The 15,574-nt window shown below is 36.8% G+C and overlaps 1 protein-coding gene across 6 annotated transcripts in view; it reads left to right on the top strand.

Annotated features, from left to right (window-relative positions):
• The first annotated feature begins 123 nt into the window (after positions 1-123).
• The window catches only part of ARMC3 (armadillo repeat containing 3), a 58,291-nt gene continuing 42,840 nt past the window's right edge, over positions 124-15,574 (top strand). For 5 of the 6 annotated variants that reach the window (XM_061351711.1, XM_061351707.1, XM_061351699.1 and 2 more), the window contains exons 1-3: positions 124-765; positions 10,112-10,160; positions 14,934-15,051. In XM_061351711.1, coding sequence (XP_061207695.1) covers positions 728-765; positions 10,112-10,160; positions 14,934-15,051 — 205 coding nt within the window. In that variant the 5' untranslated portion in view covers positions 124-727. The remainder of the gene's footprint in view (positions 766-10,111; positions 10,161-14,933; positions 15,052-15,574) is intronic. The other variant, XM_061351721.1, reaches the window with a different exon arrangement.

Raw genomic sequence — 15,574 nt, 5'->3', positions numbered from 1 at the left:
CCTAGCAACCGCGGAAACAACGGGGCTAGACGCTGCAGCGTGATCGCCCTCGGGTGGCACGTCGTGCCTGCCCGTCCGCGGCGGGGGAGTGAGGGTCCCTCCCGGCCCTGATGCCAGGGTCCGGACAGCCCCGGACAGCGCCGGAGCGGGCGAGAGGAAGGCGGCCTTGGGTCTGGGGGAATCTCCGCGGCAAGCCTGTGGCGGAGAGCAGCAGCGGCGCCCGAAGGGGGCAGGTGCCGCGAGGGACTGGTGGCTGCCAGCTCCAAGTAAGCAGAAATAATCTGTTTGGTGTCGCCGGTTAGAGCCCTAACGTCCGAACGCGGTGGCGGGGTGCCGGCGGTGCCGGTGCGGCGTTAGGCAGGGGGTCAGCGCTTCGTGCCTCGCCTCCGGCGGGTTTGGCTCTCTAGCGCTCAGAGAACTGGGGTCCCCGTGCCTGTAGAGGATCAAAATTCATGACCCAAAATTAAAGCAGAATCATTACCTTTTTTAATTGATATTTTAAAAGTGTACATTGAAGTTTCCTTTAACCACAACCAGAAAATCCCTAAAAACTTACTGTCCTTTTGGCAGCGGCATCTACACCTTCTGAACAGCAATGATAATTCCAAGATTTATAAAAAGAATTGTAAGATTTAAGAACAGTTGAAGTATATCAGAATGAAGAAAAATGGCATTTTAAACCAGACAGAGCAAATACTGCACTTAGGACATCCTGACAATATTCCCTATGAGAAACTGGGAGCCTAGGGATTGGTGTCAGCAAAGGTAGGGAAAGGCATGGGATGGGCTAGTTCAGCAGAGGATGACTGTGACCAGTGTTTTTAGATGTGAGCTAGGAAGAAAGAAACCTCAGTGGAAGTGCCTTAAGGAAACTTATATAGTAGAGAAAAAGAATTGTATTAAAAAAATTAGATAGGGAATATGAATAAAGAAAGAACAGTGCACTACAGATACGTAGAATTTTTGTGTGACTGTAACATGAAAAGTATGAAACCTAACATTATATGGATGATAGATAAAAAGAAGAAAAAAAGCCCCAACAAAAATAATAACTTTTTAAAAACAGAATTTTTATCCTAAAGAACACTAACAGGGAATTAGGCTGATTTATTGATATTTCAAAGGTTTTGGAGCATCTGCAGACAGGAATTTCAAAACAAAGTATGGATTTGCTGGCAGAGGAGCATAATCTGTAGAACAGAACCTTTTATGATCTTCCTGGTAATCTCAAATTATCATCTATATATAAGATAGTCCAATATTGTATTACCTTAACCTATACATAATTCATAGTATAAATATTTGGTATAAATAATATATTTTGATAACATGCCAGCAAAGAAAGTAATTGACAAATGTTTGAATATGATGCAAATATAGTCATGCCTAATGACAGTAAAACTGGTCATGAATAAATGTAGAATAAAAATTGAAAAAGGTCCCTGGCTGCTGAGCAATTGGCCAGTGGAACAGCTTTTTAAAGAGAGAAGTGGGAGCAAAATACCTAGTGGTTTTTAGGACACATCAGAATAGGTATCTGGTGGGATTAACATGGTGCAGTCGCTGTGACAGGGGAAGGGAATGAATCTGATCATTCACAATGTCCCTTTCACCTGGTGTCTCTGTAAAACTGACAGAAGGAGCATCCATTTTCAGACGTAGATTGGCACAGCTGGCTAAAAATTTAGGAGTGTCTTTAATTTTTACTAATCTTTAAAGCACCTTTTTTCCTAAGGCAGACCATCTTTGACTTCTGTATGAAAAGTGTTTTCTATTATTGCTCAGGCAGTGGTTGTGTAACTGCTCTCTCTCATTTGTTTTAGATTAAGTAAATTTTTCTTTAGTCTCTTTCTCATGGGATGAGGGATTCCATTATGCTTCTTAGTGAGTCATTTAAAATCACACACGTAATTTCTAAAAACCTCCTTCTTTCAGGCTGTCTCAGCTTAGATTCTCCAACGATATAACCTAGGTCTGATGCTATTTATTATGTTCATTATAATTTGGAAATGAACAATAACATAGAGAAATCAAAATTTTCTGGTGAGGTAAAATAACTTACATTATGACTAACAAAGACTGCTAGAAACTTCTGAGGGTTCTTCTGCAGTTAGGTGAACTGGTGACACTGTGACAGATAAAATTCATTGTTGATGAAAGCAGTGTAATTTACACTTTGGAACAATATACTCTTCAGTAGTGAACCTAAATTAATTGTGATCAACTGGGAAAATGAGCTATATATAGGTTAGTGAAAATCTTCACTGAGGAAATTGGGTAAAAATTAATACTCAGAAAGTTATAACATTACTGGAATAAATCAGTAGTGTTCTAGAATTGATTATGGTATTTCAGGTTAGGTTCATCATATCTGAGAAAGATTTAACGGTCACAGAGGGACTCTGAGACAAGAAACATATATGTCTGGAAAAGCTATATGGAAAAAATAATTAAGGCAGCTTAGAAAAGTGATAAATCAGAATGTACTGGGAGTTATAAAAGAAAGTAGAAAAGATCAAGTCGGCATCTTTTAACTGAAGTTGTAACACAAGAACGAGGAAATGTGTTGAATTAAATAACACGTTTAAACTGTTTACACATTTTTTATATCTAAAGAGTAGTTCCTTATACAGTACACTTGACAATTGGACCTGTGCTGTAGCATGTCAGACTAAGAATGAAGAGTAAAAGGATTAAACATTTATGTGGACAGTAAAAATAGCTACTATTGTTAGGAAGAGCATAAAAAAATTCAGGCGATCTAAACCTTTGTACTTTAGGGAAATAAAAACCCTGTAACAGATGGTGGAAATCTGACTTGGGATTGGTTTCATGTACTTATTAGAAGCATTTGGCTCTTACCATTCTGGAGGCAGAATAGTGATCTGCCATGAAGACTGTTCTTACTGAAGGAGGTTTCTTATGCTGAGATATCTTAGTCATTCTATGATTTGAAAAGACTGTTACCACGTTCTTTAGTTCCTGTTACTTCTTTTTATTAACATTCATACATCATCTTTTACACTGCAGTAATTGGAGAATGCATTCTGCCTCTGCAGCTTAAGGTCTTAAAATGACTGAAACACTCCTGACTTTGTATACTTCTTACTAGGTCTACCAAGCTCTTAAGCTTCAGAAAACAATGAAGTGTCATCCTTGGGCAGTATGAAAAAGGTGCTACTATCAATCAGAGCCTGCACACAAGTCAAAATTTTATTGCACATCTTGCATATTTTCACAGCATCAGACTGTGGGATCAAATACCTGAGAATCTTGGCTTTTCTTAAATCTAAACCTCTATCCTTGGGCTTTTGAAAGTAACACTCAGCTGAATGTTAACGTGATATCAGAATGTGAATAAAAACTACCAATGTATTCAGTGTATCTTAAAACTTCTGAGATTTTAAATAAATTATGGTATTATTTTTTGGCTCACCTAAAATCCCCACCTTTTCTCTCTTATAGCTATTTCCTCAACCTGGCATCTAACTAAAAACTCGTCTTGGTTTTAAGGGTTTGTCTGCAGAGTACTTCACTCTGCATGTCTCTTTTTCTTCTTTTTTTTGAAAATAGAATTATTTTGTTTGGTGTGTATATAATTAATAAATGCATAATTTTAAAAAAATGACTATTTAAATGAATTCTCAGAATAATCAAAATATATTTAGACTTTTTGGTTTTTGTCTTGTATGTAGAAGCAGATTCTTGTTACGTTTGGTTAGCTAACATCTGTATGGTAGCTAATTCTTGACTTAACTTGATAATTTTTTACATAATATACACATGGGCACAGAAAAAAGAGTGAGCAGATTCAAAGGTCTTGACTTAATTGGTCTCTCATATAATGTATTAATTTCATACAGCATATAGCTTCAGAAACTGAATATTAAATTGGACCTGGTATCTCTTTTTAGCTCTCTTCTTGTATGAACCCAGGTTTTTATAGTGTATTAATGCTTGCATTAGCATTACAACACTGGGAAAATCCATATATAAGGAGTAGGACAGAATAAAGCCAGAGGAAGAATTTAGGTGAAAGAAAGAAAGAAGGAAGTTTCAAGATTATTCCACATTATTTTCTTAATCATTACAAGGTTACCAGAGAATGATGAGGAAGATGTTTAAGCTGGCATACAAAGGACAGACTAGTTTGCAAACTCAAGAAAGGTTGAGTGAGATTGTCTTCTAATGCTTTTATTAAAATTTTAGTATCTTCCTTCTGATTGCATTGGAAGGCAGCAGAACTAGAGTGTCCCTACAGAGATCAATTGAAATAATCAATTAATATGATGAATTTATAAGCAATTTTCACTGTTATAACAGAAAAAAATATTTTCGTTTGTGAGATAAGAAGAAATAGCAAAACTTCACTGAAACTAGCTGAACTAAATTGGGATTACATGATTATCACTTGCAAGGCACAAAGAATCTCACTTGTGCATCACTTTCGTGAGGAAACTGAAAATCATGACTAGGTTGTAGTAACACAGCTTCAGGCTGACTTAAAGCGTGGGACAGTCAATTTGTCAAGTGGATCATGTCATGAATAACTGGTTGGAAGCTATTCTTACATACTTATCTTTGCATTGCTTTTCCATAGGAGTAATTTCTCTCAGAAGAGACCTTTAATTCCTTGACTAAGAGCTAAGTTCCACAGCTGGCCTGTGTCTTTAACTTATAGCTGCTCTTTGTCTCATGTCTTGCTAATATTCAGTACAGGCAGGGTCTTAGGTTGTTATGTCAGTTATTCAAGGTTTTGGAAAACATAAGATGCAGATGGAACAAGTAGTGTTTTCTAAATTCATTGTCTGACTTAAAGCCGTGAAATATTATGGTCTTTAAATGTATGCACCAGGACTCTGACACTATAGGTATATATTCCATACTGTAAAGGAAGTGTTTATGAGATTTCAGTATTTTGAATGGAAAAACTGCAATAAGACTTTCCTCATACTTCAAAGTATAATTTAAAGATTTATTTTTTTTTGGTTAACATTCACTTGCTAGCCATCATCTTGCATTTAAAAAAAAAGAAAAGAAAAAAGAAGTATAGTGACTAGAAATAAATGGTTATCTCAGATTTGCAATCCAAGAAATTATTCACACTGAGAGAGGTTCCTAGTGCAAGACAATAAAATGAAGTAATTACAGGGAATGTGTCTATCATTATCTTATGATCTAGTATTTGGCACCTGCTCCTCTGGGCAGGCATCTGCAACAACTCTTTCAAAAACTAAATAAATTTTGCATGCTTTATTTGACATGGCAGAGATGACCGTTCACGATATAATAGCCAAGAGGTTAGAGGGTTCCATTTTTGAACTAAAAAGTCCACATTTGTGACCTTCCTCAAACTCATTTTCCCTTTATGAGCAAAAGATTCTAGTCACAGAGATGTTACTGGGGATGGGCCTATTGCTTCAGCCACTTCTAAAACGACAAGATGGCTCTGTTTTGTCATATGCTGAGTCTGCTAACATTCAGTCTGCTATGATAGTATCTGTCAGACCTAGCTTGTCATGTGGATTCATGTGGAGAATCAGGGTAATAAGTACATCTTGCTAACTTTAGATGTTAATGTAAGTGTCAGTACACAAGCTAACAACTCTAGACTCTGCTTTTGGTCTGAGGAAAAAGTAGCTATTTTTAATGTGCAGTTCAGTTTTAGCTACCTACTTTAGGATGAATCTGCCTTAAGGGCTATTGAATATGTTGACTTGATCTCCATCAATTATCAAGGAGAGTGCTTAACTTAAGTACCGATGCCTAATTTAGTTTAGGGGACGCTACTCACAGTTTCTGGATACTTGTTCAACTTAAGATACTGATACTGGGGTAGTTCTGGTTCTATGGGAAAGCTGGAGGTCCTAGTGAAGTTCAGAGTAAAATAGGGAAGTGCCTGCTGAGCTTAGGCACCAGGAACAGCCAGAGCTGAGTGAGAGTGATGGGGATTGTAATTTTGGAATGAGGATTTAGTTAGATGTAATGACTGTCCTGGCTGAGAGGCAACACCTGATTAGACACTGCACTGAAACTGGGTGGAAGCAAAGCAAAGCAGGCTAATTTGTCTACCACTGAAAGCAATAAATTCCAGGTGAAGGACAGGAAGTAGCATAGAATGATAGCTTCATAGATTGCTTAACTACACATTGGCTACGTCTGCTAAGTCCTTTATTACACTGTCTCTGCATGATTTAAAACAATCAGCCCTTTAATCTCAAAAAACATATGTGGAAAAGGTATGCTTCTATGATTCTAGAAACCCACAGAACATGAAGTAAAGAGTATTACTCAAATGAGGATTTTCTTTATTTTGTCTTTAAGATTTAGAATCATAGAATCATTTAGGTTGGAAAAGACCTTTAAGGTCAATGTGTCCAACTGTTAACCTAACGCTACCAAGTCCCACTAAACCATGTCCCTAAGCATCACATTTACATGTCTTCTAAGTACCTCTAGGGATGGTGACTCCACCACTGCCCTGGCAGCCTGTCCCAGTGCTTGACAACCCTTTTGATGAAGAAATTTTTCTTAATATCCAATCCAAAGCTGCCCTGGTGCAACAGGATGTCATTTCCTCTTGTTCTATCGCTTGTTGCTTTGAAGCGACTGACACCTGCGTCACTACACTCTCATTTTGTGTAGTTCTAGAGAGTGATAAGATCTCCTCTGAGCCCTCTTTTCTCCAGGCTGCACAACCCCAGTTTCCTCAGCAGACTTGTGCTCCAGACCCTTCACCAGCTCTGTTGCCCTTCTTTAGACCTGCTCCAGCACTTCAATGTCTTTCTTGTAGTGAGGGGCCCAGGACTGAACACAGAATTTGAGATGCAGCCTCAGCAGTGCTGAGTGCAGGGGGAGGATCACTGCCCTTGTCCGGCTGGTTACACTATACACAGGCCAGGATGCCGTTTGCATTCTTGGCCACCTAGGCACAAGCTGGCTCATGTTCAGCTATCAACCAGCACCCCCAAGTCCTTTTCCACGGAGCGGCTTTCTAGCCACTCTTCCCCATGCCTGTAGTGTTGCATGGGGTTGTTGTGACCAAAGAGCAGGACGTAGCACAGAGACTTGTTGAAGCTCATATAGTTGGCCTTGTCCCTGACTCATGGATCCAGCTGGTCCAGATTCCTCTGCAGACCCTTCCTGCCCTCAAGTAGATCAACACTCTCACTCAGCTTAGTGTAGTTTGCAAATTTATTGAGCATACCCTCAATCCCCTCTTTCAGATCATTGGTAAAAGATATTAAACAGAACTGGCCCCAGTACTGAGCCCTGGGGAGCACCCCTTGTGACTGGCCACCAGCTGGATTTATCTCCAGTCATCACCACTCTTTGGGCTCAGACATCATTACCCAGTGAAGAGTACACCCATGTCACACTGTGATTAGCCAGTTTCTCTGGGAATTAATTCATTAACTATGCTTAATTACAAGTGAATAGAGTTTTAATTTTTAAAATAAGTTTGCTGTTAACTTAGACCCAGCACTTATTCACATTTTAAAATCTAAATTCTGCTACAAATTTTTTCTGAATTCTAAATATTCTGAATAGTAAACTGATAGTCAAAGATATGTGTACTGTAAACCTACTGAAAAAAAGACAACATGCAGTTATCATCTTAAGAAAGGGATTTGAATAAGGAGTTCTTTTATGGGTCAGTAGCCTTTCAATACCTGTACATATCAATTGTCTGTGATAATTAAAATTCAATGCAGAAGACACATTTTTAATTGTCAGCAAGCCAAAGAATTCCACGTTCATCATTGCCTCAAGTCACAGAATGACCACTGAATACAGATAGCTTTATGGGAACAAAACTAACAACAACAATTGATGGCAGAATGCATTGAAATCCAGAAGAGTGACTGCAGCAATGAAACAGACTGAGGGGCATAATCCACAATAAAGTAATTGTCATGTTCTCTGTACCTGTTGCTTTTTAAATATTACGAAGGAACCAAGTATTCCTAAACATGTAGAAAAAGGTATAAGTTTCTTGAAAACATTCTCAGAAGTTGGATGTATTTATATAGAATGAATAAATATTTACAATTTAAGGCTTCAGTTATTCACAGTCTTGTAATATGTACAATTACTTAATCTGTGAACATTAATGGTACAATATTATAAATGCTCTTACATTAATTAACTTTTTTAATTGTTTGATTTAAACCTAATTAAACTCATTGAGAATTAAAATTGCTTTTTAGAACTTTAGCTTGATTTATATCTGAAATTATTTGAGCTGAACTGAATAATTCTCATTGTGCCCATATCTGTATTCCAAGATTTAACACAATTTAAATAACCCAGATTTCATGAATGTCTTTATAAATCTGATTCTTATATGTGTATATGGTCCTTATTTTCTATAGTGACTGCATAAACCAGAAAGTAGTATGTCCATCATGTTTTTTGTCAGTAATTTGTCTTTACGCTTTTTCTTACATGTTAATTTGTCTCTATCCAAACCTTCACTTTCTGAAACACTGAATTGTGTGTGCATATATATATTGTAGAATCATAGAATGGTTTGGACTGGAAGGGACCTTAAAGATCATCCAGTTCCACAGGCAGGGACACCTTCCACTAGAGCAGGCTGTTCAAAGCCCCATCCAGCCTGGCCTTGAACACTGCCAGGGATGAGGCAGCCACAGCTTCTCTGGGAAACCTGTTTATCATAGTGAAGAATTTTTTCCTAGTATCTAATCTAAATTTCTCCTTTGTCAGCATTCCCCCTTGTGCTATACCTACATGATCTTGTAAAAAGTCCCTCTCCAGATTTCTTGTAGGCCCCCCTTAGTTATTGGAAGACAGTTATAAGGTCTTCTCTGAGCCGCCTTCTCTTCTCAAGGCTGAACATAAGCACTAGGGTAAAGCAGATTGGAGCTGAAGAATCTTCGTATGGGTCTTCCTCAGAAACTGTAATTGGTGACCTGCCTATGAAGTTTTAAGTTTTAGATCCATTTTTGGGATGTGCTTATTCAACTGGTTTCAGTACTGCCATGTTACAGTTTCTTTGAGAAGTTGGTAGAGGAATAATACCTGAAAAATTTCAGAGGATTCAAGAAGAGCTCCAGATTTTTGTTGAACACAACAAACAATGGCCTTGACTTTACTAGCCAGGCCACAGCTCATGTTGCACTAGAAAATAATCTTTTATATCAGAGGGAGACTGTCAGAGTAGTCCTGACTTGAGGGTGGATATGTGTTTCCCTTTGAGAACTAACCAAGGAGTTAGTAAGGCGTAATAACAGTGTGCATTTTGTTTTTGCACAGTGTAAAAAACGAAGATTGGCGTAACTTGGGTTATGTTGTATGCATAGCTATTGCTAATGGGTCAGGTTGCTCTTTTCTTTTGCCTGCAGTTTAACTAGAAGGCTCTGTTGAAGTTTCGCAAACCACATGAAATTAGATCCACATGAGGTATTCATCCATATGCTTCAGAAGCTACTATTAGGTGCAGCTGAAAGGTCTTCCTGGTTCACATGAATATGTGCTAATATAAAAAAGGCAGAAGACAGAAGCTGGACTTCGTGTAAATTGGTGTAACTTTTTTAAATCAGTGAAATTTGTACTGTGCAGAACTGTTTCTTAGTACCTGCAGGCCTGATTTTTGTCTCCTGTGAAATATGAACAGAGAATTCAAATCGAACTTGAACCATATTTTCAAGGTAGAACTTATTTGTACATTCTGCAGTTGTATAGAACGTATGCCAACATAGAACGTATAGATATGGGAAAATAGCCTAATAAGACTTTTAAGTTCATATATGATTTATAGATGCAGATTAAAATAACTTACAGAAATGCATGGTATTTGTATCACATTAAAACTTGAGCCTGTGATGTCTCAGATTTTTCTTTTTAGTTATGTATTTTGTTGGCAGATGTACTTCATCAAATGTGCATAAGCGTTAGTTTGTTTCTGTATAGAAATTGCTATGTCAGAGAAATTTTCAAACTGATTAGGTGAGTCAAATGAAGGAGAAAGTCAAGCTTTACATACTTTACTAGATCACTGGCAAGCTAGTTCCTAAAACACAGAAGAGAGTTTGTTTGTCTGCTGCTCTTTTAGGTTTGTTTTATTTTTTTTATTTTTTTTTTTTAGAATGGGTAAAAAAGTAAAGAAGGAAGGAGAGCCTCCACCCAAGGATGCGGTAAGTTTATAAACTCGTATGTGCTATAAAATAAACATTACACAACTATAGGCCCAGTTCTACCATCCTTACATAGTTCCTTACTCTCCTAGCTTACCCACGTTATTCTAAAAATGGCTTTTAAATATGACTCTGTTTATGCTTTTCTTGGACAGCATACAAACCAGAGTGACTGGGCATGTGTAGTTCTTTGTGGAGATTGTTGTCTTTGGCAGGCTTTGCAAATAGTAATGTATGAAACAATCCAGGCTTCTTTTTATTTGAAGAACAGTATTAGCTTTCCATTTGTAAAAATCAAAGGAGAAAGGAGAGCAACCTGACATCTGCCTGTCTTTTCAACTGTGGAGACATTCCCTTTCTTTAAGAATGAAAGAGTTAAGAGCCTAGATGGATCTGCAGGGTTTTTTACTGAATACAAAATTTTACATTTTGAATGACAGTACTACATATTCTGGCTCTTTTGCAAAGATAGAGTCTTTAGAAGCAGTTCAGGTTTTTCTGGTATAATTGGAAGTGCCACAGTGAGTAGTACAAGAGCTGAAGCCAAATAAAGAATAATGGTGGTGTAATGGTTTAAACCCAGCTGGTAATGAAGTACCCCACAGCTGCTCACTCACCCCATGCTTTCCCCCACCTCAGGTGGGATGGGGAGGAGAATCTAAAGAATGTAAAACCTCTTATCTCAAATGGGTTGAGATAAGAAGTTTAATAACTAAAGATAACTAAAGTACAGTATAATACTACTAATAAAAGGGAAATAACAAGGAGAGATAAAAACAGGAGAGATAAAAACTCAAAGGGGAAAGAAAAAAACCAAACCAAAACAAACCGGAAAAAATAAACACAAGAGATGCACAGTGCAACTGCTCACCACCTGCTGACCAATATCCAGCCCGATTCGAGCAGCAGTCTGCCCTTCTAGGTAAGCTACCAGTTCCAGGTAACTACTTCCAGTTTATATACCGGGTATGACGTGCTGTGGTATGGAATAACCCTTTGGCTGGTTTGGGTCAGGTGTCCTGTCTTTGCTTCCTCCCAGCTTCTTGTGCCCCTCTTCACTGGCAGAGTGTGAGACACTGATCAGTGTAAGGGCTAATTGGCAGAAACTAAACCATCAGTGTGTTATCAGCATTGTTCTCAGACTAAATCCAAAACACAGCACTGCACCAGCTACTAGGAAGCAAATTAACTCTATCCCAGCTGAATCCAGGACAGGTGGCAATGTGAGATTTAAGGGTCTAACACTAGCATGCTTTTCAAGAGTTTCTAAAAATTCACAAGCTACAAAGAGACTCCCAAAAAGATAGAGGTTCAAAATATCGGTATTTTTAAAGTTTAGTTGGCTTATTCAGAAAGAATTAGAGGAAATAAGACAGAAACATTGAAAAGAGTATAATATAAATTCTGTGCCAGATAATAACTAAGTTAACGCCAATCAGGATCTCAACGAGTCCCATAGAGGAGCATGAAGCTAAATACAAAGTTCAGTGCATTGTTTAAAAAGAAACAATCGGTTTGTCTGTAAAGAGTGATGGTACTGCAAGAGCTTTTTCAAAGGTCATAGAAAAGTTGATCAGCAAAACCTATGTCACAATTTCAATATTAAATAAGCCTAAATAGTTTTGACTATGTAATATCCAGTAGCCATGATGTCAGTGAAGCATAGCAATTGATACCAGGTTTTTCCCAACTGTTCTGTGGAAAGAAGAATTACAAACATAATTCATAAGCTTCAATCAATAATAAGTCCTTACAAAGCACAACTTGACTTCAGCATGACAGGATAAATACATCTAATGCCATTTCTGTATAGAAGGTGTAGGTGGATGGGACTAATTAAAACAGGTGTGAAAAATTAAAACTAAGTATCTTTGCAGTCTAAGAAAAAAATAAAAAGGCATAAGAAGTAGATTTAAGGCATACAAATGAGCCATCACCCTCCCAAGTAATAAAAGTTAACTTTCCAGGAAATACCTAGAAAGTCAGTAGAAGCAGCAACACAATTTCCATTTCCAAAAGACAGCATTAAAGTTTCTGGAGGAAAGTATGGTACAGACTACTAAGTACAGCAATAAAATGTCAATAATGTTAGACATCAACGTAAACGTCAATATGGTAGAAAACATATTCAACACCTGAAAAAACGAAGCTTACAGAAAAGGTCATTAAAACTATTAAAAAGGGAAGAATTGGAAAGAGTGAAGTCCAGATGGTATCTGAATTTTTTGGCTTAGCTTTTACCTTTATTGTACTTTGGGCTAGCATCAGTTCTAGCAGTTGTAACAAGAGGAAAAAAAAACTAATTTTGCATAGCAAAACAGTATTAAACATGAAAATAAATCATTGATTAGTTTTAACTATCAACCAAGAAAATCTTCTAGCTATGAGAATATTGTTAATAATCATCATGTAAAAAAATCTCAAAACTTTAAATTTCACCTGGATGTTTCAGATGGCAGGAAATGAGATGCAGGCAAAATAAAAAATACATTAGCTATTATCTTGTGATTGATAATCTGCTTATGAAAATGTCAAGTCCAGGAAAAGAAGCCTTGAGATAATGTGGACAGGCTTATAAAAGAGGGCCTTTGTGCATGTGGAATGCTCTGAGAATATATAGTACTGCAGATGACCACTAATTTTTATAGATTTCTAGGAACAGGTGGGAAACACATCTCTTAGCTTAACCACTGCTTATGTTTCAGAAGGTATTCCTGAGGACTCTGTTTTCTCTGCCTTTCATAATTTGTCTTTTGCTATTATCTGTTCTGAGAATTGGGCTTCTCCAGGAAAAATATTGCTTCCAGCCTCTCTTTATATATGGATAACCTTAGCCAGTAAAATATGCTAGCTTTTACACAGATTGATAGGAACTTTTCACATGATATCTTCATTAAATTTGGTGTTGATAATATTACTATTTGATCATCAGCTAGGGCATAGACTTTAAAAGGGAAGCATAACATTAGCACTAGAGAAAATACTGAGACATCACTGAAAGAAAGTCACAGATACCCTAGTATTTTTGAAAATGGCTTCAGTCATAACACTGATGTCAAAAAGGTGGAATACATGGAGTGGCACTGCCAACTCCTGAAATTCAGTCTCCACAGAAACACCTTCTTTGAGCAATTAATGCCTAAATATTAATTTGACTTTAGTAATGCTTTCAACGCTGTCTCCCATAACATCTTCATAGACAAACTGATTAAGTTCTTGTTGCTGAGTTATTATTAAACTAAATGACTTATGGTACAGTAAGCTGATTACATTTTCTTTAAAAAGGAGCTTTGTTTCATGACTCATCCCATGCCTCTAGCTTGTCACAGCAAGCATGGAGTTGCACAGTGGTTTCAGGTTTTCAGACATGCTTGAAGATAGTAAGACCAAGCATATCAGCCAAGCAACCTTTTAACTGTTAATGTAGCTTGGATCTTGATCTCGCAGGCTGTTAAACTGTGTGATATGCCTTATGGAAGGTGATGAAATGACTTCATTTAAAAACCTAACAAAATAAGAATTTATAAATCTGGGTACTAGTATATTTTGCCTTATTTTTTAGCAAGTCAGAGGAGGAAGAAGGAAAAAAGCCTCCTCACTGTTCTTTTTCCTTCTCTCACACTCGTAACTTGGTTGAAGGTTTGCTCCAAACAATTTCCTTGCTTGACAATTGACTTTTATGTATCTTCTGCTTGACAACTGACTTGTATTGTTCAGCAACATGTGACTCTGATGTAGCTCATAGAGAGTTTTTAAATGAAGTAAGAGAAATAATAGACATTTTAAAATACATATGGTATAAATGAATACACATTGTAGTAATATTTTAAAATAATTTTGATTTTCAAGGTTAATACATTGGTACTGAGAGACTGCATGACTCCAGTATCTAGTATTTTATGTATGTAACACAGATATTCTCTAGGCCTGAAGTGTGAGGAGGGAAGACAGTATTTCCATGTTAAAAAAATTATTTTAAATCCAAACAAGCTTAAAATATTTCAATAGGTGAAATTTTCAGAAATCCTTGAGTTTTGTTAAGAACACTTTTTTAGAAGATTCCCTTGCTTAAATGGTGTTAGTATTAAAGAGTCTATTAAGAGGGTGAAAACTGCCAGACTTTTTTGAAGATTTCTTTCTGTACGAGAGGTCAGAAATGGAAATTAACACTACGTATCATTTCTAGATGGATGAGCAGGGATTATATAATGGAAATACTTCAGCTAATCAAGATCATGGTGAGCTACTGAACTGAGTTGACAAAAGCACAGGAAGGGTCCTTTTTACTTTTTTAAAAGCAGCAACAAAGTGTTAATGCCACAGAGTAACCAAATCCTCTTCCTCATACCATGTCTAAGTTCATAGGCTCTGTGCACAGCTGCTCAAAATAAACTTCTCATGTTCATTTCCAAAGCTCAGGATGCTCTTATGTGTGTAAGAGAATGACATAGTTTGTTGTCCTCAAGACTTCCTAGATACACAGTGAAGTGTCATGATTTCCCCAAAAATTTTCATATGTGGTGAAATCATGATTATATCTGAAAGTCAATAATTCTTTTTCATTTTTTCAACAGTGTTTCCAATTGTTATTGAGAAAATAATTTCTCCAAGTAGATAGCTACACATGTTCATATTTCTAATCCAGTGTAGATATCAAACTAGATTTAATTATTTTTAGGGAAATGTGAAAGTCTAATGCAGCACACAGGGATGTTTACAAGCAATACTTTGATATAAATCAAACTATTCTCTCCTTTTTGTTTTTATTTGTAGTTTGATCCTTTATTGATTGAAAGCAAAACAGCAGCAACAGTTGTGTTAATGCTTAGCTCTCCCGAAGAGGAAGTTTTGGCCAGAGCCTGTGATTCTCTCTATAAATTTGCATCAAAAGGTTAGTTTTTTTGCAATGAGCTTTCCTTTGTGTTGTTTGGATTTTGATAGTAATTCACAATTTTTTAGTTCCCTAGCACTGAAACTTTCATTTCATCTCAAAGGTGTCTGTCAAGGTTTTGGTGGGTTTCTGAAATATCTATCAAACCTGAATTTGCAGTAATAAAGAAATCCTGTAGTTTGTGTGAAGGAAATTTTCATCATTTTGTTGTAGAATTTTTATATTCTCTGTTTAATCGAACTTGTTTTAAATATGACCTAGATTTGTTTTGTTATGAGCATCAGACCTGCATCTGGGAAAGAATTCTCTTTTTTTTTATGTTATAGTTTGAAACTTTTGTTCCAGTATAGTTATTTCAAGGTTCAGTTTTCAGTAAAAATTACTTTTTAGCCTGTTTCTGTTATTTTTGCATATAGCGCTTGTGTCAGTACTTTTCTTACAGATGATAACAGAGGCTGAGCAGTCTCCAATAAATCAAGCTTGTTTCTGTATGTGTTGGGAATCTAGCAAGTCTCCAGGATTC

Source organism: Neopsephotus bourkii, unplaced genomic scaffold (genome assembly GCF_033783945.1).
Source record: "Neopsephotus bourkii isolate Nb327-2 ecotype Australia unplaced genomic scaffold, CSIRO-AGI_Nbou_v1 NB_53, whole genome shotgun sequence".
In the NCBI taxonomy this organism is placed as follows: Eukaryota; Metazoa; Chordata; class Aves; order Psittaciformes; family Psittacidae; genus Neopsephotus; species Neopsephotus bourkii.
The sequence above is the reverse complement of the archived record's forward strand: the minus strand, read 5'-3'. Positions and strand labels throughout refer to the sequence as shown.